At 42.3% G+C, this 21,255-nt stretch overlaps 1 protein-coding gene across 2 annotated transcripts in view; it reads right to left on the bottom strand.

The window, feature by feature from the left end:
* STK32B (serine/threonine kinase 32B) overlaps positions 1 to 21,255 on the bottom strand; it is a gene marked incomplete at both ends in the record, with an annotated part of 241,085 nt that overhangs the window by 149,163 nt on the left and 70,667 nt on the right. For both annotated transcript variants that reach the window (XM_080928587.1, XM_080928588.1), the window contains one exon: positions 15,616 to 15,767. In XM_080928587.1, the coding sequence (XP_080784713.1) occupies positions 15,616 to 15,767 (152 nt within the window). The remainder of the gene's footprint in view (positions 1 to 15,615; positions 15,768 to 21,255) is intronic.

The raw sequence follows: 21,255 nt of genomic DNA, 5'->3' as shown, positions 1-21,255 counted from the left end.
ACCCCACATCTCCATTTCTAAGGCTATATATGAACTCATGCATCTCTACAATTGGACCTGTCTTGGAGAAAAAAAGGCCTGTTTCAGCTTTGGGGCCAGGCCAAGTTCTCCAGATTTGCTACTGGCAGGCAATTGCAATGAGGTGTGAGGTGTTTGCTGATACATTAATAGAGAACTCTTTCCCATCTGCCATGGGATCCCTAAGGACCTGTTCATCACCCAAGCCCTTGAGAAGAGTGACATGTAGGTGGAACTGGGCACCAAGGCTGCCTCATAAACAACTCACTCTTGCAACTACTTTAAAAATAGAGCCATCGCGTCCAGCTCTCTTGGCAAATTCATAAATGACTGTGGGTGGCTCTCAGTATCACCTACAAACAAATTAATGTTAAAAATAGATAGAGCAAATTCAGAGCAAGGAATCATAATTCCAAATAGAAGAAGCCTGGGAAGGGACAGCAGAAAGTGTAGACCAATAATCATTCAGGAAGTAAGGGTCATTTCAGCTGGACAAGTGGCAGGAGCCATCAGGAGCTGGCGCCTTAACCTGAGAACTGGACAAGATTCCTATTTCATACATTCTGCAAATGAGACTTAGTACACAGTCTAAAGTACAGGGTTAGTTGACCTGAGATTCAGATCTGAGCCTGTCATCTGCAGTTCTCTACTCGAAGGGCACCAGGCAGCCTCCCAGCTGTGGTTTGCTCCTTTCTTGCTCTTTCCTTGCTCCTTCTTCGCAGCTTCCTTGGAGCCAGAAGGCAAGGAGGATGACTGAGTGGATAAATATTCCATTACTATTGCAAAAGCCAAGGTGCTTAGAGTAGAAAGAGGAGGCAAAAGTTATTTTGGAGGCTCCTGTGCATGGTAAGTCGGTTCTGTTGTTTTGCAGCAGGAGGATCATGGGAGGCCAAGGCACTGAGAAAAGCCCAGTTCACACGAAAAAAGAGACATAATAAAGGCAGGGACTGGGGTCCCACAGTCCTTTCCAGACTATGTCCCAGTAACCCAAAGGCCTCTCATCTGGTCCAACCTCTTGTGGGTTCCTTGATTTCTTTGGAAGCCTGGATCTGAGTTTGTCACCCCAACATCCACATAAGAAACCAGGCATAGAGATCAGAGCATCCCTGGGGCTCACTGGTCAGCTAGTCTAGCTAAACTGAAAACTTCAATGAAAGATTGTCTCAAACAATAAAATAAAGTAAGGTAGAAATAAATAAAAGAAGATATCTGATGTGTACTTCTGACCTCCAAGGCACACACACACACACAAACACACACACACACACACACACACACACACATACACACACTGCACACATACTATATATCCCCTATACCCTTAACAGTTCTGGTTTCCTAGGGACTATAGTTTTTCTCTTTAACCCCAAGAACAGGTTTCCTTGGCATCCTTGGGTGAACTTGGGGAAGCTTTGCAAATGGGTCATTGGGCAGGGTTTTCTGGTACAAGTAGGAGATCATGGGTAGATGTTGGTGGAAGGAAATTCTATTGAGTATAGGGACAACCCTAGGAGGCAGCTGGGTTTGGAGGTGTAAGGAAGGCTCTGACTGTGGAATCCAGTGCCAAACTCTCTGGCTTAATAACATCTCAAAGCTAAGACCATTTGGAAAAAGCAAAGAGAAGGGAAAAGAAATTTAAATTTAAAGAAAATAGGAGTCAAATCATCTTTAAGCCAGTTCCACTCATTTGGAGCACTCCAAAGAGGCATACGGATGCATTCAAGGGGCGGGTTTACAGAGTAAGAGAAACTGGAGATGGCAGCTTGACGTCGTACACGGTTCCAGTGCATCTTCAGATGGTCAAGAGTACATGGTCGTATAGTGAGGAGGATGTGGTGATGACACTTGTAATTCTTGTTAGAACAGGTCCCTGTGGCATCTGCTCTGTCTAGACCTTATTAGACTCTCTGCTTCCTGCTCAATACTGAGAACACATGCCCTCCGCATGTAGGTTGTTTCTGCGTAAATAACCACTTAAATTAGAATTAAAGCCCTGTTCACTTCCTCTGCCTTCCTCTATCCCAACCTTTGGTGGGTACAGCCCAAGCCCCCATATGCTTTGTAATATCACATAGAGGATGCCTTTGAGCCCAGAGGTCCCTTGCAATTGACACCCAGACCCACACCCTGGTCCTGTATATGAGATCATCAGAATCTCATTACTCCTGCTGTGCAGACCTGGCAGATGTGGACAGGATGGAAATTTCCAGAATCATGTAGGCTGACTTTCCCTCTCACTGAACCTCACACAAAAGCACCTAATTAGGAGGGAAAGACAGGAGTGACCTGTCCCCTATAGCTGCTGTACTTAGCAGGACACACAAACCAGGTATTACCTCCAAACAACCAGAGCCACATGCCTGTCAAGTGGGGATGTGGTTTGAAGGCCAAGCTCTTACATCTGGATAAACTGGTACCTCTGTCTGATGCTTCCTTCCTCCTATCTGTCTGTCGGGGACAGGGTGTGACAGAAATACCCTGTAGGTCATCAAGTGTAAATGTGGAGCCTCAGGCTAAATGTTCATGGCAGATGGATTATTTCTACCCCTCTGTTCTTCCTGATGGACTACTTCCCCCAGGATGACACTCAGCAGCTTCTCTTCTGTGTTCTCAGGGACTGTCTTAGGGGTTCTATCACCGTGAAGAGATACCATGATCATGGCAACTCTTATAAAAAGAAATATTTAATTGAGGCTGGCTTACAATTCAAAGGTTTAGTTCATTATGGCCATGGCAGGAAACACAGCAGTGTGCTGGCAGACATGGTGCTGGAGAAGGAGTTGAGAGTTCTACATCTGGATCTGCAGGGCACAGGAAGAGAACTGAGACACACTAAACTCTCAAAGACCACCCCCAGCTACACATCTCCAACAAAGCCACACCTCTTCCAACAAGGCCACACCTCCTAATTGTGTCACTTCCTGGTGACCAAGCATTCAAACATGTGAGTCTAAGGGGCCGTTTGTTTCTGTTCAAACCGCTGCAGGGATCCAACTCAGATGTCTACTGACCTCTCTGCCTGAAGGCTGGAACTCTGCTAAGAATCCCCACTGAGCTTGGGAATCAAAGGAAATGAAAACAACCTTTAAAGTGTTGTCTCTTCTCTCCTTATCCAGAGACTGGCAACAGAAGTGTCTCTACATGGGGCTCCTGAGGCAGATTCTGACAGGCAGTTTCACAGTAAGCTTCAAAAAGCTGCCCACTGCAGCCCATGACTGACGCCTAAAGATTTGCACCAAATCACACCAGGGCCTTTGAAATGCAGCCATGGTTGGCTCACACACTCCCTTGGCACTGAGTTCATGAGAACCCTTCCAAGGGTGGCTTGCTGGACCTGGGTCAGAAACTCTAAGCACAAAGGAGTGAAACTGACATGCAGGAGGAGGGCAGAGAGCTCCGGGTACTGTGATCCTGCCATGGTTGCTCTCACAAATTCCCCTATAGAATAGGCTCTGTCACCAAGAAGAGAAGCTAGAATCTCAGGTAAGGATCCTTTATCCACCATGCCCCTCTTCTGAAGGAAATCAATAAACAGACCTAACCATGATGGAGTCTTGGATGCAGCACAGATGATCTGGTGAAGGCAGTGTCTGTTTTGCTTAGAGGACATCATTCTACAACACAGGGTAACATGATGGGAGGATGCCCAGGAACTGAAGGAAGTCAAGCAATCCTCATGAATTCAAAAGCCAGGTAATCCCACAGGGGAACAGGCTGGCTATTGGCTCTCCTTTAAGACCTTCTGATGGAACCCTGCAGGGCAGTATGACAGGCACCAGAAGCCAAAGTGTGCACACATGGAGCCCAAGAGGGAGCAAGGAAGGACATGTCTGGTGCACATCTTACTTCAGAATGAGCAAATCTCCTGCAGTCCTCACATATTACTGGTGACAATGATCCTCATGTCACAACCTTTGAAGACTCTTCTTCCCATTTACATGTGAGCATTGATAAGGCTCAAAATAAGAACCTAAGCCCAGCTGTGAGGTGCCCTAAGGCATTGGTAGCTGTTCTGTGCAGGGCAGGACCCAGGATGATAATGCCATAGGTAAACACAGTTATTGAAGGGGCCATGGAATAGCCGCAAGGACCTGCTACTTCTACTGACCAAGTCTGCAAGCTGCTGGGTGAGAGACTTCTATAGACCCCTGAGGTAGACCTTGCTCAGAGGGGGGAATCCAACAGAAGCATGACAATGGAGTTGTCCGTGGAATAACTCAAGATGCAGGGGAATTTCCCACACACTCTAAGGCTCAGTTTTCATCTAAGGTAACCCTGAGTGTGTTCACTGTGTTCCTTCTCTTTCAGCTTTGCACAGGTGTAAGGCTGGAGATCTATGTAAGGAGAGTTGATGTGTGGTGCAAGGGAGCAACCCAAGACTGTAGACCCAAAGGGATAGAGAGAGGAGACCCCACTGTGCTCTTAGAGGTCAGGCTCAGAGAGGAAGCACTGAAGAGACCCTGCAAAGTTCTGGGCAGTTGCTCACCCATGTGCCCTGTCTGCCATGTCACAGCATGTCCCACCATTCCTCAGGAAGGGGCTGCTAAGCTTCAGTGGCTGATATCACATTGTTTACAATCAACAATGCAGGGAGAAAATGGTGAAGGAAGCAGCCTTCTGAAAGCAGAAAGGTAAAAAGATCGGAAGGCTGGGCCTTGGCATATCCCATTGGGTGCCGATGTTTGACTAGGTCTCTCAAAGTTCTGGGTTAGACTCAGCCTCCAGATTTGTCTTAGTGGGCTGGGGAGCTGGGGCCTTTGGGAAGTAATTAGAGTTAGGTGAGGGCTGTTCATGATGTCATGGGGGAGGAGCATATGAAAGAAGGGAGATAAGGAGCCAGTAGCTGCCTGTCTCACTTCACAGTATCTTCTATTGAAACCCCAACACCCCTCAGGAGATCTGGTGCCATGCTTTTGGACATCTCAGCCTTTAACCATCAGAAGCTGTGGAGACAGGGTGTGAAATTTGCAGAGGGATCCTCTTCCCGGTGTCCTCATAAAATTACCTCAGGCATCAAACATAAAGATCTGTGGGAGGAGGCTTGTGGGTGTAGGGGATGGAGGGAGGCTTGACCTTGAAACACAGGGAACTAGGGCCTTACTGCAGTTTTGGTGCTTCTTGGCATATGAGCTTAGCATAAAATCTCTTGGTCACCTAACATCCATGGACTTTGGCTACACATTTGCTGCATGCTGCTAGCAATTTTATGCATATGTATAGATTGATATCAATGTTTCATGCTTTCTCAAAACAATGTAAAATATATGGCATGACACTTAAGAATTTCCAAAAGGCTGCCATTCCCAGGATCTCAGTTGGCCTGTGCCTGGTAGAACAAAGGAGAGGTCACTGTGAGTTCTCTCCCATTTTACAGGTGAGGAAATAGGCTTTTGAAAGGCTATGCTTTTCTTATTGCCACCTGCACCAGGAGCTGACCCTGTGTTACAGCTCTGTATACCCAGATCTAGTTGGGAGAGAGCTGGCCCCCAGAAATGCTGACACACCTGAGAACACAGGTAAGACCACCACTTCTGCTCAGTGAGTCCTGTCCAGAGCCCTCAGAACACAGGAACAGAGGATTAGTCTGGGACAGGATCCTTCAGGTTTCTGCCTGCACCCTCTGCTGATCCTGTGCTACAACTAACTCAAACCCTGCTGGGAGAGAACTGGGCCCTAGTGGTGCTGACACAGAGGTTTACAGGAGGGTCAAGCCATTATCAGAATCAGCAAGACCAGCTAACACCAGAGATAAGCAGATGGCCAGATGGCAAAAGGCAATTGCAAGTACCTAAGCAACAGAAACCAAGGCCACATGGCATCACCAGAATCCAGTTCCCCCAGCACAGCAAGCCCTGGATACCCGAACACACCGGAAAAGCAGGATTCTGATTTAAAATCACAACTCATGGTGATGTTAGAGGACTTTAAGAAGGTCATAAATAACTCCCTTAAAGAAATACAGGACAACACAGGTAAACAGGTAGAAAACCTTAAAGAGGAAACAAAACAAAAAAAAAAAAAAAAAAAAAAAAAAAAAAAAACAGGTAAAGAAATTGAACAAAACCATCCAGGATCTAAAAATAAAAATAGAAAAATAAATAAATCACAAAGAGAGACAACGCTGGAGATAGAAACCTCAGGAAAGAGATCAGGAGTCACAGACGCAAGCATCACCAAAAGAATACAAAAGGTAGAAAAGAGAATCTCGGGAAGAAAATAGAATAGAAAACATTGACACAACCGTTAAAGAAAATGCAAAATGCAAAATTTCCTAAGCCAAAGCATCCACGAAATCCAGGACACAATAAGAAGATCAAACCTGGGGATAATAGCAAAGATTCTGAACATAAAGGGCCACTAATCATCTTCAACAACATAGAAGAAAATTTCTCTAACCTAAAGAAAGAGATGCTCATAAGTGTACAAGAAGCCTAAAAAACTCCAAATAGGTTGGACCAGAAAATAAATTTCTCCCATCACGTGATAGTCAAAACAGCAAATGCACAAAAGAAAGAAAGAATATTAAAAGCAGTTTGGGGAAATGGCCAAATAATATACAAAGGCAGACCTATCAAAATGAAACTAGATTTCTCAACAGAGACTATGAAAGCAAGAAGATACTGGGAAGATGTCAAACAGAATCTAAGAGACCACAAATACCAGCCCATGTTACTATATCCAGCAAAACATTCAATTAACATAGACTGAGAAACAAAGATATTCCATGACAAAACCAAATTTACAAAATATCTTTTCACAAATACAGTCCTACAAAGGATAATATATGGAAAATTCCAACACAAGGTGGGGGGGGGACTACATCATAGAAAAGAAACAAAGTAATATTTTTTCAACTACACCAAAAGAAGACAGCCACACAAACATAATACCAACTCTAACAACAAAAATAATAGGAAACAACCATCACTGGTCCCTAATGTCTCTCAACATCAATGGACTCAATTCTCTAATGAAAAGACACAGACAAACAGACTGGATACTTAAGGACAATCCAACATTTTGCTGCATACAGGAAGCACACCTCAGTGAAAAAGACACACTACCTCAGAGTAAAAGGCTGGAAAACAACTTGCTAAGAAAATGGTCCCATGAAACAAGCTGGAGTAGCCATTCTAATGTCAGTTAAAATCAACATTCAACCAAAAGTTAGCAAAAAAGATAAGGAAGGACACTTCGTACTTCCCAAAAAAATCTCCAAGATTTCATCACTCCACCAAGATGAAACCTCAATTCTATATATCCATGCTCCAAATGCAAGAGCACCTACATTTATAAAAGAAACCTTACTAAAGCTCAAAGTACACATTGTACCTCACACAATAATAGTGGGAGATTTTAAAAGGCCACTCTCATTAGTGGATAGATCATAGATACAGAAAATAAACAGAAACATAGTAAAACTAACAGAAGTTATGAAGCAAATGAATTTAAAAGATATCTATAGAATATTTCATTCTAAAACTAAAGAATATACCTTCTTCTCAGCACCTCATGGTACTTTCTCCAAAACTGGTCACAAAACAGGCCTTAACAGATACAGGAAAATTGAAATAATCCCATGCATCCTATCATATCACCATGGACAAAGACTGGTCTTCAATAACAAGAACAACAACAAAAACAAAGACCCACATATACATGGAAGCTGAACCAGGCTCACTCATGGGGAACTTGGTCAAGGGAGAAATAAAAAAAGAAATTAAAGATGTTTTAGAATTTAATGAAAATGAAGGCACAACATACCCAAACTTATGGGACATAATGAAAACAGTGGTAAGAGGAAAACTCATAGTTCTGAGTGCCTCTTAAAAGAAACTAGAGAGCATACACATCCAGCTTGACAGATTACCTAAAAGCTCTAGAACAAAAGGAGGCAAATGCACCCAAGTGGAGTAGATGGTAAGAAATAATCAAACTCAGGGCCGAAATTAACCTAACTGACACAAAAAGAACTATACAAAGAATCAACAAAACCAGGAATTGATTCTTTGAGATAATCAACAAGACAGATAAACACTTACACTAACCAGAGGGCACACAGAAACTATTCAAGTTAACAAAATTCTAAATGAAAAGGGAGACATAACAACAGAAACTAAGGAAATTCAAAAAATAATCAGATCCTACTACAAAAGCCTATACTCAACAAAACTAGAAAATCTGGATGAAATGTGCAATGTTCTACACAGATACCAGGTACCAATGTTAGATCAGGATCAGATAAACCATCAAAACAGTCCCATAACATGTAAAGGAATAAAAGAAGTCATCAAAAGTCTTCTAAACCCCCCCCCAAAAAAAAGCCCAGAAATGGGTTTAGCGGTTTAGTGCAGAATTCTATCAGACCTTCATAGAAGACCTAATACCAATACTCTTCAAACTATTTCACAAAATAGAGATAGAAGAAACACTACCCAGTTCTTTATATGAAGACACAATTATGCTTATACCTTAACCAAACAAAGACCCAAAAATGAAAACTTCAGACCAATTTCCCTTGTGAATATTGATGAAAAAAATACTCAATAAAGTTCTTGCAAATCAAATCCAAGAACACATCAAAACCATAATTCATCATGATTAAGTAGGTTTCATCCTAGGGATACAGGGCTGGTTCACTATATAAAAATCCATCAATGTAACCCATTATATAAACAAATGATCATCTCATTAGATACTGGGAAAGCGTTTGACAAAATTCAACACCCCTTCATGGTAAAAGTCTTGGAAAGATCAAGAATTCGAGGCCCATAACTAAACATAGTGAAAGGAATATACAGCAAACTAGTAGCCAACATCAAACTAACTAGAGAGAAATTTGAAACAATCCCACTATAATCAGAGACTAGACAAGGCTGCCCACTCTCTCCCTACCTACTCAATATAGAACTCGAAGTTCTAGCCAGAGCAATTAGACAACAAAAAAGAACAAAGAGAAACAAATTGGAGAGATAGAAGTCAAAACATCACTATTTGCAGATGACATGATAGTATACTCAAGTGACCCCAAAAATTCCACCAGAAAACTCTTGGAGCTCAACAACAACTTCAGCAAAGTGGCTGGATGTAAAATTAACCCATACAAATCAGTACCCTTTCTCTACTCAAAGAATAAAAAGGCTGAGAAAGAAATTAGTGAAATGACACCCTTCACAATAGTACCAAATAATATAAAATACCTGAGTGTCACTCTAACCAAGCAAGTGAAAAATCTGAATGAACAGAACTTCAAGTATCTGAAGAGAGAAATTGAAGATCTCAAAAGATGAAAAGCTCTCCCCTACTCATGGATTGGCAAGATTAATATAGTAAAAATGGCCACCTTGCCAAAAGCAATCTATAGATTCAATGCAATCTCCATCCAAATTCCAACTCAACTCTTCATAAAGTTAGAAAGACAAATTTGCATATTCATTTGGAATAACAAAAAACCCAGGATAGCAAAAACTATTCTCAACAATAAAAGAATATTTGTGGGAATCACCATTTTTGACCTCAAGCTATATTACAGAGCCATAGTGATTTTTTTTAAATGTATGGTATTGGTATAGAGACAGGAAGGTAAATCATTGGAATAGAATTGAAGACCAGAAATTAAGCCACACACCTATGGTCACTTGATCTTTGACAAAGGAACTAAAACCATCCAGTGGAAAAAAAAAGACAGCATTTTAAACAAATGGTGCTGGTTCAACTGGTGGTCAGCATGTAGAAGAATGCAAACCTATCCATACTTATCTCCCTGTACAAAGCTCCAGTTCAGATGGATCAAGGTTCTCCACATAAAACCAGATAGACTCAAACAAATAGAAGAGAAAGTGGTGAAGAACCTTGAACACATTGCCACTGGGGAAATTCTTGAACAAAACATGAAAGGCTTAGGATCAAAGATCAAGAATAGACAAATTGGACCTCATAGAATTGCAAAGCTTCTGTAAGGCAAAGGACACTGTCATTCAGACAAAACAGCAACCAACAGATTGGGAAAAGATCTTTACCAACCCTATATCCAATAGAGGGCTAATATCTAATATATACAAAGAACTCAAGAAGTTAGATTTCAGAGAATTAAATAACCCTATTAAAAATATGGTACAGAAAGAAAGAATTCTCAGCTGAGAAATATTGAAGGGTTTAGAAACACCTAAAGAAATAATCATCCTTAGTCATCAGGGAAATGCAAATCAAAATAACCCTGAGATTCCACCTCATACCAGTCAGAATGGCTAAGATCAAAAACTAAGGTGACCGCAGATGCTGGTGAGGATTTGGAGAATTAGGAACACTCCTCCACTGTTGGTGGGATTGCAAGCTTATACAAACACTCTAGAAATAAGTCTGAAGGCTCCTCATAAAATTGGACATAGTGCTACCTGAGGACCCATCTACACCACTCCTGGGTATATACCCAATAGATGCTCCAACATATAACAAGGATATATACTCCACTATGTTCATAACAGCCTTATTTATAATAGCCAGAAGCTGGAAAAAACTCAGATGTCCTTCAACAGAGAAATGGATACCAAAAATTAGTACATTTATACAATGAGTACCACTCAGCTATTAAAAATAATGAGTTCATGAAATTCTTAGGCAAATGGGTGGAACTAGAAAATATCATCCTGAGTGAGGTAACCCAATCACAAAAAATACACCCATGGTGTGTACTCTCTGATAAGTGGATATTAGCCTAAAAGCTTGGAATACCCAAGAAACAATTCACAGACCACATGAAGCTCAAGAAGAAGGATGACCAACATGAAAATACTTTAGTCTTTTTTAGAAGGGAGAACAAAAATATTTACAGGAGAAAATATGGAGATAAAGTTTGAAACAGAATGAAACAAAGGCCATCTAGAGCCTGCTTCACCTGGTGACCCAGCCCATATTCAGCCACTAAACCCAAACAATATTGATGATGCCAAGAAATGCATGCTGACAAGAGCCTGATACAGCTGTCTCCTGAGAGGCTCTGCCAGAGCATAAAAAATACAGAGGCGGATACTCAGAGCCAACCATATGTCTGAGAATGGGGTACTTAATTAAGGAATTAGAGACAGAACTGAAGGAGTTGAAGGGATTTGCCACCCCATAAGAACAACAATACCAAACAACCAGAGCTCCCAGGGACTAAACCACTATCCAAAGAGTACACACGGATGGACCCATGGCTCCAGCTGCACATGTAGCAGAGGGTGGCATTTTTAGGCATCAATGGGAGGAGACCCCTTTGGTCCTGCCGAGGTTTGTTGCTGCAGTGTAGGGGGATCTCAGCATGGGGAGGTGGGAGGGGGTGAATGGATGGGTGTACACCATCATAGAAGCAGGTAGAGGGGATATGGAGAGGAATCCAGGAAAGAGGTTAACATTTCAAATGTAAATAAAATATATCCAATAAAATCAGGAGGAAAAAAAGGCTGCACCCATCAAGACCATGGACCATTTTCTGCCTCTGCTACTCTGCCCAGCACCTACTCATCATCCCTTTTCTCTGTGTTAAAACGTATCCCTCTCTCATCTTGGTGTTTTAGAGGCTTAGCTATGAGCCAACTTGCAGAGCGAAGCTGAGAGACCCTGGGCAGTATTATAAGATCTGAGCCCAGTAGGATAGTCAGGGGACAGCTTGTATTAATACCAAAGCTCAACTGTAAGTTTTTCAGAAAAATTTCAAGCTGTCTTACACTAGCTTGTTAGATTTAAATAAGAAATTGGTGCCTCTACTCCTCAAAGAATAGAAGACCAGGAACCAGGGCTTGTCCTCTTTTTCCTAACCCAAGAGAGCTGGTTAAGAATTTACTATTGTATTCTGGCTCCTCATCTCAGTTCTGCCTTGGGGGAGCTTGTAATCTGTGTGAATAATTCAAATCTCTGACTTTGGCCTCTCCAACTGGAAGCAGAAGATGTAAATGTCCATCTCATAAGACAGTACTAAGGATACACTGAGTTTGAAGAGAAAGAGCCTCACTCCATAAATGACCATAAATCTACCCCATATGCAGCCACCAAACTCAAGCCCTATTGCTGATGCCAAGAAGTATTTACTGGTAGGACCCAGATATGGATGTCTCCTCAGAGGCTCTGCCAGAGTCATATAGATACAGATGAGGATGCTTGCAGTTAACCATCGGAATGAACACGGGGACCACAATGAAAGAGCTAGAGGAAGGACTGAAGGAGCTGAAAGGTTTCCAACCTCATTGGAAGAACAACATTATCTCATACAAGGCACTGAGATAAAGAGGGTGATTGGGAGAGGGAGCACCTTCATAGAAGCAAGTTGATGGGGAGGAGAGAGGAGAGTGGCGGGGAGAGGGTATAACATTTGAAATGGAAATACAGAAAATATCCAATAAAATTGAAAAAAAAAGTGACCATAAATCACTGTCACTACAATGGTAGAAAAACATGGCGGTGTGGTCTCATGAGGTGATCTCAGTGTGAAGAGTCCCCACTGGTCTATGTGCTTGTCCACTGGGTTTTCAGTTGATGGTGCTGTTTGGAGAAGTTGTGGGATATTGGGATGTTGATCTGAGCTGGAGCAAGTGAGAGATGGGGTGGGGGTGGGGGATGAGTTGTATGACCTGTATCCTGTTCCTATGGAATTCCCTGCTTCCTGATCTACTGAGATATAACAAGTTATGCCACTAGTGCTTACTGCCTCAGACAGAGTCCCAGTTTCCATCCTTCCACCCCACCATAGACTGTAATTCCTCAAACTGTGAGCCAAAATTAATCCCTTCCCATTTTGGTTGGTTTCCTCTGCTAATTGGGCACCACAAGGAGGAAAGTGACAAATGCATACATGAGGCAACATTAAGTCTGTGGTTTAGTTACAGAAGAACACATGGAAAACTCAGAAAGTAATCAAGAGAAATCTGCATAAAGGTGCCACGGCATGGCAGCCCAACATAACTTACTAACATCCAGTCACCCCCTGGCTCAGCTGCACCACTCCTAAGCCTTGATTTTCAGTGTAGCCACCGGCCTCTCACACAGCTGAGTGTCAAGGTGCACATGGCTCATACTTAGAGCCCCCCTCTCCATTCAGAATAGCAGCCCCTGACCATCACAATAAGAATGAAATCCTGGAGTCCTCACAGCTGGAGCCAAGATACCAAGAACAGTGTATATGCCAGGACAGTTCAAGACAAGAAAGAACCCTAAGCAAGGCAGCACAGCCTCTTCCTCTGGTGCCCAAGGTTACCGTGGTGATGAGAGTGTCTTAGATGCATGGAAGCCAATCACATCATAGTTAGAGTTGTCACAAACCTCACCAGCATTGCCCTTCTATGTGTCAGGGCTTGACTGGGATGCCCAGTCCCCCAGGATATGGTGGCTGTTTGGAATCTCACTATTGTAGTAATGATAGGCATACCAGAGAGAGAGAGTCATGGAGGGAGGAGGGTTGTAACATGGTGCTTCTAGTGTGATACTGTCTGCTCTGCTCTGACAGGAAGACAGGGGTGACAGGGCTCATTTCTGGCACTTTTATATACTACAGCATCTAGCAAACATAGCAATATTAAACAACTGAATCTCCTTTGTACCAGATACACGAGGCATAATGAAGAGGATGCCAAGGTTCCTCTAGGAGAAGAGCTAATAGAGAAGGCAGATGAACTCAATATTGCTGCCCTGTCCTATAACAGCTGAGCATCCTTGGGAGGATGCAGAGCTATACCGTCTATGAATGGTATAGAAACAGGACAGTGCCTGGCTTCCACCAGGAATCCAGTGAGCACTTGCTTATTAAATGGAGGCTTGCAGGGGAAGGAGCAGGCTTCCTTGGGGAAACCCTGACTGTGGAGTTCCAGCGGAGGGACAGGTGACTGAGGGCCTGAAGAGATGAGCAAAACAGTCTCACCACATAGAGACCACTCAGGATCGCTGCAGTAAAATGCACCAAGACAGTAGTGAGGAACAGACAGAAAGATAGGAGTGGGGGATAGACTGGACACTGAATCAGAGCCCAGCCTTGGTAGACATTGTTCTGTGGACTTTGGGGAATCAAAGTAATACTTCATCTATAAGTCAGATCTGCATTTTGGGAAGATATGCCTTGTCTGACAGACTGGCAGTTGTTGAATTAATCAATTGAATAAATCCCATCAGAGGGCTCACTAGCCACCCTAATAGTTTGTATTCCTGAATGAAACACACACACACACAGCTTTTATATTTTGATATGCCTTAAACAATGTCACGGCTGGCCCACTTCCTAACCTCCATAAGGTTAATTACCTCCCACTGATAATCCCAAGTTATTACTTTACTAAATTCTATATTCTACCTTGGCTGCCCTGGACCCAGACAGCTGTACAACTGGTTCCCACTCTCTTGGCTCCTTCATCTGCCAGCAATGCCTCCCTGTTCTCAGACATGGTGTCTCTCCTCTCCTCCTTTCCTTAGCATGGCTGATCCCTAGGCACTATATTAACCCCCACCGTCTATCTTGCCATTTTTCTTCCACTTTCCCTTCACTGGGGTTGTCTTCATCCCAGGAGAGAACCACAGCTTCACTTTACACAGGTGAAAATATTGCACTTGGCAGTTCAGCCTGGGTTATCACAGCTCAGGAACATAGATCATTCATTCTACAGAGACAAAACTGTCATGGAAACTAATCAATGCTAGGCTTCCACTGGTGCCAATCACAGAGCCTGTCAGTGGGGAAGAGTGATGAGAGCTTTCTCAGGGCTGCAATAATTCACCCTCTATGAAATGAATTCTGGAGCTGGTATACAGTTAATACAAGTCACAGCGTCCTTATGAACCCAAGGAGCACCTCCATTATACTCAGACTCCTAGGAGGGCAAGAAGGCTGCACAGTATAACCAGAAGAAAGTAATATGCCAAGAGGAAGGTTGGTAGGGCAACTGGCAAAGCCAGGAACTACTTATCAAGGAGGTGGGTGGAGGCCATAAAGGCAGAAAGCCTGCCTTCAAGTCTCTTCTGTCTGCTCACTAGTAACATGAGTCAGTGACCCATCTGTAAGATGGAGATAATAAAATAATAGGAAAAAATTTATGAGGGCACTTAAAATGCACAAGTGACATCTTGGGAACAGTGGAGGACTTTGGGGTGCCTGACTAACTTAGCAGAAGGAGGCCCAGAGACAGGGACCCATCAGCAGGTCAGCATTGCTAGGCTGCAAATTTAAAAGTGGAAATAATGGTCAGGGATGGGGATGGAGAGAAATTTCAGAAACATGGATTATAGTAGACTGGGTATCAAATTCAAATGGCAGAAGAACATCTCCATGCAGAAAAACCATGCTATATAGAGTGAAACCCAAGCTCCAAGCCCTTCTTGCCATTAAGACAATGTGTGGGACTTTATAAAATACTGGGTTCAGGACACCATGAAACCTGCTACATATGTCCTCAAATACACAGAACCAATTTTTTTCAATTCTGATTAAGTCAGAAAATATGGTAAAAATGAATTCTTGATGGCTCATTAGTGATCATACCCTACAGAATACTTGGGAGGTTATGCACCCAGAACCTGTGTTCTTTCCCTTCTGGCAGTGCCAGGACACCATTCTTTAGGGCGAAGCTGCCTCCCACTCACCATAGGTTCACCAGGAAGGGGTGTTCTAATCCCTGCATGATCTGCAGCTCCCGGAACACGTTCCGAACCTCATCCCTCTCCACACACTTTTGCTTGTTCATGTACTTCATGGCATACATCTTCTTTGTGTCTCGCTTCTGCACGATGCATACCTGCAAGACAGCCAGAGGGAATGACACTCAGGACAGGGGGAGAGAGAAGAGGAGGAGAAGGAGGAGAAAGTGGAGGAGGAAGAAAGGGAGTGTCAACCTCTCACTTACATTCCATTCTATGCCTGGATTTCATTCACTTCAACCACCACGTGCTAGCAAAGCATCTTTGCTAAGCCTCTCTAAATCTACAAAGGAGACATCTGACCAGATTTTAACACTTAAATGTGGACAATGAATAATGGCTGTGGACTCAACACTGAAAAATCAGGCATAGATTCGGAAGATGAAAGGAGCAGCCTTGCCGCTCTCTGGAAGCTCAGAGCCCAATAAAGGCACTAGTGACTGCAGTTTTCAAGCATGTGTGTCAATAACCATGACCCTGAGATACATGCACGCATGCTGTGGGTCCCCTCAGAGTCCAGAGGCTGCAACCCTAAGGCACTTGGTCAACTGACAGTAAAAACCTCCAGAAAACACTTTCATGGGACAAATCTAGGCATGCATGCTTTGAACCTGTCCTAGGATCACAACATTGATATTTGTGTGTGCATGCTGACCCAGTGACCTCATTCCTGAGACACTTGAGGAAACCTGTAGGGAAAGAGTGGAGCACACCTAAGAGAGAAGTTCTCTGTGCCACAGGCAGCAGAACTGAAGAGGCTGGGGAACCCAAGCCTGCTGGAGCCCACATGATGCCAGCACCAGCTTCATGGAGAATTTTCATATTTCCATATTGCTCTAGTTCAATATTTCCTTGCTTGCCCTCCAGTTTTTCTCTTTTTGGAATAGGAATGTTTGTACTGATCCTTGTATATTATAAGTATGGGGCTTGACTTTTTTTTGTCTTTATTTTATAGAGGTTTACAGTTAGATTGTATCGAGTTTCAGAAGAGACTTTGGACTTTTGAATAGTACGGGGACAGATAAAGACCATGGGGACTTTCAAAGTTGGAATGAATGTATTTTGCAGTATGAAATTACCATGACAGTGTGGGGGCCAAGAATAGAGTGTTTTCAATGTGGAATGCCCTCCTTGGGCTTATTTGTTTGGACATTTGGTCCCCAGTGCTGTTTTGGAAGACTATAGAACCTTTAGGTGGTAGAGCCTTGTGGGAAGAAATGGTTTATTGGGACAGGACCATGGGGTTTTATAGCCCTGTTATACTTCTCATTCCCTGTCTGCCTCCTGTTCCTCTAAAATGTGAGGAGTCTCAGATCAATACTCCTGCGAGCATGGAGCCATTTGCCACCAGACCATGCCATCCATGGTGTACTCTCTTACCTTAAACTCTAAGCCAGAGTGAGCCATGCCTTGATACGTTGCTTCTTGAGGGGCATTTAGCCACCTCAAGAAAAAAAAAATCAACAACTGCACTGGGTTTCAGTTACCCACAGTCAACAGTGGACTGAAAATAGTAAGTATAGATTCATCATTCATAAATTCCACACTGCCCATCATTTAAGTATAGTACAATCACACACTTTCCCACTCCATCCTGTCCAAAGTGTCCACAGTGTATTGCCACACTAGCAATAGTGTTCACAAGTCCTTTTACCTTTTGTATTATTTGTGAGTTTCCTACATGCATATAATGTGTTCCTTCAAATCCATCATGTTTCCTTTTCTCTAACTACTCCTTTGTCTCAACCACCATTGTTCTGTCTCACTTTCCTGCGCTCTTTTTTTTAACTTTCTAACTCCACTTACTGTATATGAGTGTAGAACAGTCTACTGGAGCATGATAACATTCAGGAATTGAAGAAAACTGACTCTTCTCCTGCCAACAGTGCCATACTTGTTATTCAATTCCCAGAGATCGGAGAGGCTTTGTGAACCCTCCCCCACCACAGCCATGCTGGGAGTTTGATTAGCTTAATTTTGTCTGATCTTCTATATGCAGTCATAGGTGCAATAAGTTCATGAGTGTAATAGCACTGTCTGGCTTTGGAAATATTGTGTCCCTGAAGATGTCAATTGTCTCTGGATCTTAAAATTCTTCTAGCAAGCTCTCAAACCTGAAAACACTTCCAAATTCCTTCTACAAAGCCAGTATTGCCCCAATACCAAACTGTATAAAGACCCAACAAAGAAAGTGAATTATAAGTCAATCTCCCTGATAAATATAGATACAAAAATTCTCGATGAAATACTTGCAAAGCACATTTAAGAAACATCTAAAAGATTGCTCATATGATGAAGCTGATGTAATCCCAGAGATTCAAGGATAATTCAGCATATGTAAGTCAATGATTGTAATCTACTACATAAATAGTCTCCAGGACATAAAGCATATTATCATTTCACTGGATGAAGAAAGGTATGGACAAAACTCAACATCCCTTTATGATAAAAGTCCTGCAGAAGTCACAGCTATAGGAAATTATGTCAATGAAATGAAGACGGTTTACAACAACCTCACAGCCAACCTTATGCTAAGCTTGGGAAACTCAAAGTATTTTCACTGCAATTATGAACAAGACTCCCCCCACTTTTGATTAATGTAGTGCTGGAAGCCTTAGCTAGAACAGTAAGACAAGTAAAAGAAGATATAAAGAAGGTACAATAGGGAAGGAAAACACCAAAGTATTTTTATTGGCAGATGCTATGACTATTATACAATACCTTAAAGATTCCACCAGAAAACCATAACTGATAAATATGTTCAGAATAGTAGCAAGATTCAAAATTAACATATAACATTGGTAACTTTCCTATATAAAAAGAAGAAATAGACTGGAAAAGTAATTGGGGAAATAATACTATTCAAAATAGTCTCAAACAAAATTCTTGGAAAAAAATCTAACCAAGGGTGTGAAAAAGAATATATTTAAGATATTAGAAAAGACCTCAGAAGATGGAAAGACCTCTCACACTCAGGCCAGGATTGGTGATATAAAAATGGTCAACCTACCAAAAGCAATTTATAGATGTAATTCAACCCCCATCAAAATTACAGTGCAATTCTCTGAAATTGCAAAAACAATCTCAAAACTCATATGGAAACACAAAATACCTAGGATGGTCAAAACAATCCTAAGCAATAAAACCATTGCTGGAGGTATCTCTGTCTCTCATTTCAAATTACATCATAGAACCAAAGTAATGATGATAGCATGGTAATGATCTCACCTCTGACAAAACTCAACTTCAAGTGGATCCAAGACCTTTATATAAGATCTGATACACTGAACCTGATAGAGGATTGAGTATGGAAATGGTTCAACTAATAAGTACAGAAAATAAACTTCCTGAAAGGAACCTGGCTGTGCAGGTATTAAGAACAATAATTGACAATCAGGCCTCATGAAACTAAATGGCTGCTATTCACAAAGGGCGCCATCTTTCAGATGAAATAGCAGCCTACAGTAGAATGAGGGAAAGACTTCATCACATATGCATCTGATGGAAGCTTAGTATCTTGAATATGCAAAGTGCTCAAAAAAAGTGAAAAGCAAGTAAAACCAAACAACTCAGTTAAAAATTAGAGCATGGAACCAAAAGTGTTCTCAGAAGGTGAAATACAAATGGCTGAGAAATTGTTTTAAAACCTTTCAGCCTCGTTATCCATTATGGAAATGCAAATTAAATCTACCAGGAGATTTTGTCTTACATGAGCCAGAATAGCTAAGATTAAAACAAATAAACATAAACAAAACAAAAAGCCAAATGCTGGTGTGGATGTGGAAAACAGGAACTCATTTGACAATGATGGGAGTAAAAGCTGGCACATCCGCTGCTAAGGAAATGATTATTCAGGTTCCTGTAAAAGCTAGAAATATATTTACCACATAATCCAGCTATACCACTCCTGGAAATATACCCAAAGGGCTCTATATCTTACTTCAGAGATGCTTCACATCCATGTTCATTAATACTTTATTCACAAAAGCCAGGAACAAGAAACAACCCATATGGTCATCAACTAGCAAATCAATAAAGAAAAAAATGTGATTGTGTGTGTGTGTGTGTGTGTGTGTGTGTGTGTGTGTGTGTGTGTGTTACTTAGTCGTGAAAAAAAATAAAATTATAAAACTTAGAGGTAAGTTGGATAGAGATGAAAATAAACCATTCCGATGGAAAAAAACCAGACCCCAAAAGATAAGTGTCAGACATTCCTATATGTTGAGGCTAGCTTTAAATATTTAAATACATGTGTTTAATTTGGAGTATCCATAGAATCCAGGAAACCTAGAAGGAGTTGTGGGTAGGAGCTCAAGAAAAGGGGGGATAGAGTGCAGGTGGTATAAAGGGGGGAATAGAAATGAAGGACTGGGAAGAGTTAAATACAGTGAGAGGGGGAGAGAAAGGCATAGAGGGATAATCAGAAGTCCTCTTGGTGATGAGATGGATTAGTGCCATATGTCACTGCTTGAGTTCATCTCATCTATGGACTAGCATGCATCACAACGCCTGTGCCAGTTCCCTCACACAACATCATCCGTGTCTGCACAATCTCATATCGTCGCAGGAGTAAGGCAAAGACCACACACTAATGCAGCTCAGAAGAGAAAGACCTCATAACTTCTACTACAGAATGCTCCTAGAGTTGTTCTGTTTTATCACCGCTGCCAATTTCATGCAGCATTGGCTTCCCATAGTGAGCTATTACAGGCAGGTTTGCATGTATGTATAGATCAGGTTTAATGCTATCTGAGTGTTCAGAGACCAAGTAGGTGTCTTGAAATGTTGCCCCAGAAACAGGGTCAAGTGTATTTCTATTCTAAAGACCAGGAAAACATAATTTAGGAGCTGCTCTTTAATCTACCATGGCTGCGATTCCCACCCTACCTGTGCAGAAGCAGGAAGTGAGCACAAGCAGATCTCAGTGATTTCTTCAGACTCAAAACTCAACCCCATCTCTCCACCTCCCCATCTGTTTACCACCACTGACACTGCGTCCCAGGGGAAATGATGTGGTGAGAGATGAAAACAATGAGACAGTGGGACAGGGAAGTGGGCTAGAGTGCCCTGGTTTTCTCCTGACACCTCCAGATGCTCTTCTGTCAGAAATTAGACCCCTTTGTGCTGCCACACTCTGTATCTCTTCAAGGCACACAAGAGAGTGGGGGAAAGCCTGAACACACTTCTCTCCCTCTATCTGAGCTGAATTATTTGAAGCTCACCCTGCGCCCCAGGGGAGGATCTACATGATATCAAGGAAGCAGGGCATCCAAAGCCAATAAATGGCATCTGAATCTCAATAGATTACACAGGGCATGCTGTTAAACCTCCCAAATATTATCTTTTCAGGCAGTGAAATCAATAACATGAAGTTAAAGGTCTGAAATTCTTCACTGTGCAGTACATTTGGGACACAAAGTATGAAGAAGCAATTGTGTAGTACACAGAGGCCCTCAGGGGCTCTGCCTGTGGGAATTCAAGCAGGCTCCTGAAGTCCCGAGACCATGTCTGAAGGCAGACAGAAGTGGGTGGATAACGTCACCAATCAGAGCCTCTTGTTTCTGTTGCCTCATTTGCATTCTCAGA

This window comes from Micromys minutus (assembly GCF_963924665.1).
Source record: "Micromys minutus genome assembly, chromosome: 1".
NCBI classification, from domain to species: Eukaryota; Metazoa; Chordata; class Mammalia; order Rodentia; family Muridae; genus Micromys; species Micromys minutus.
Note: the sequence above shows the minus strand (reverse complement) of the source record. Positions and strands in the feature narration are given on the sequence as shown.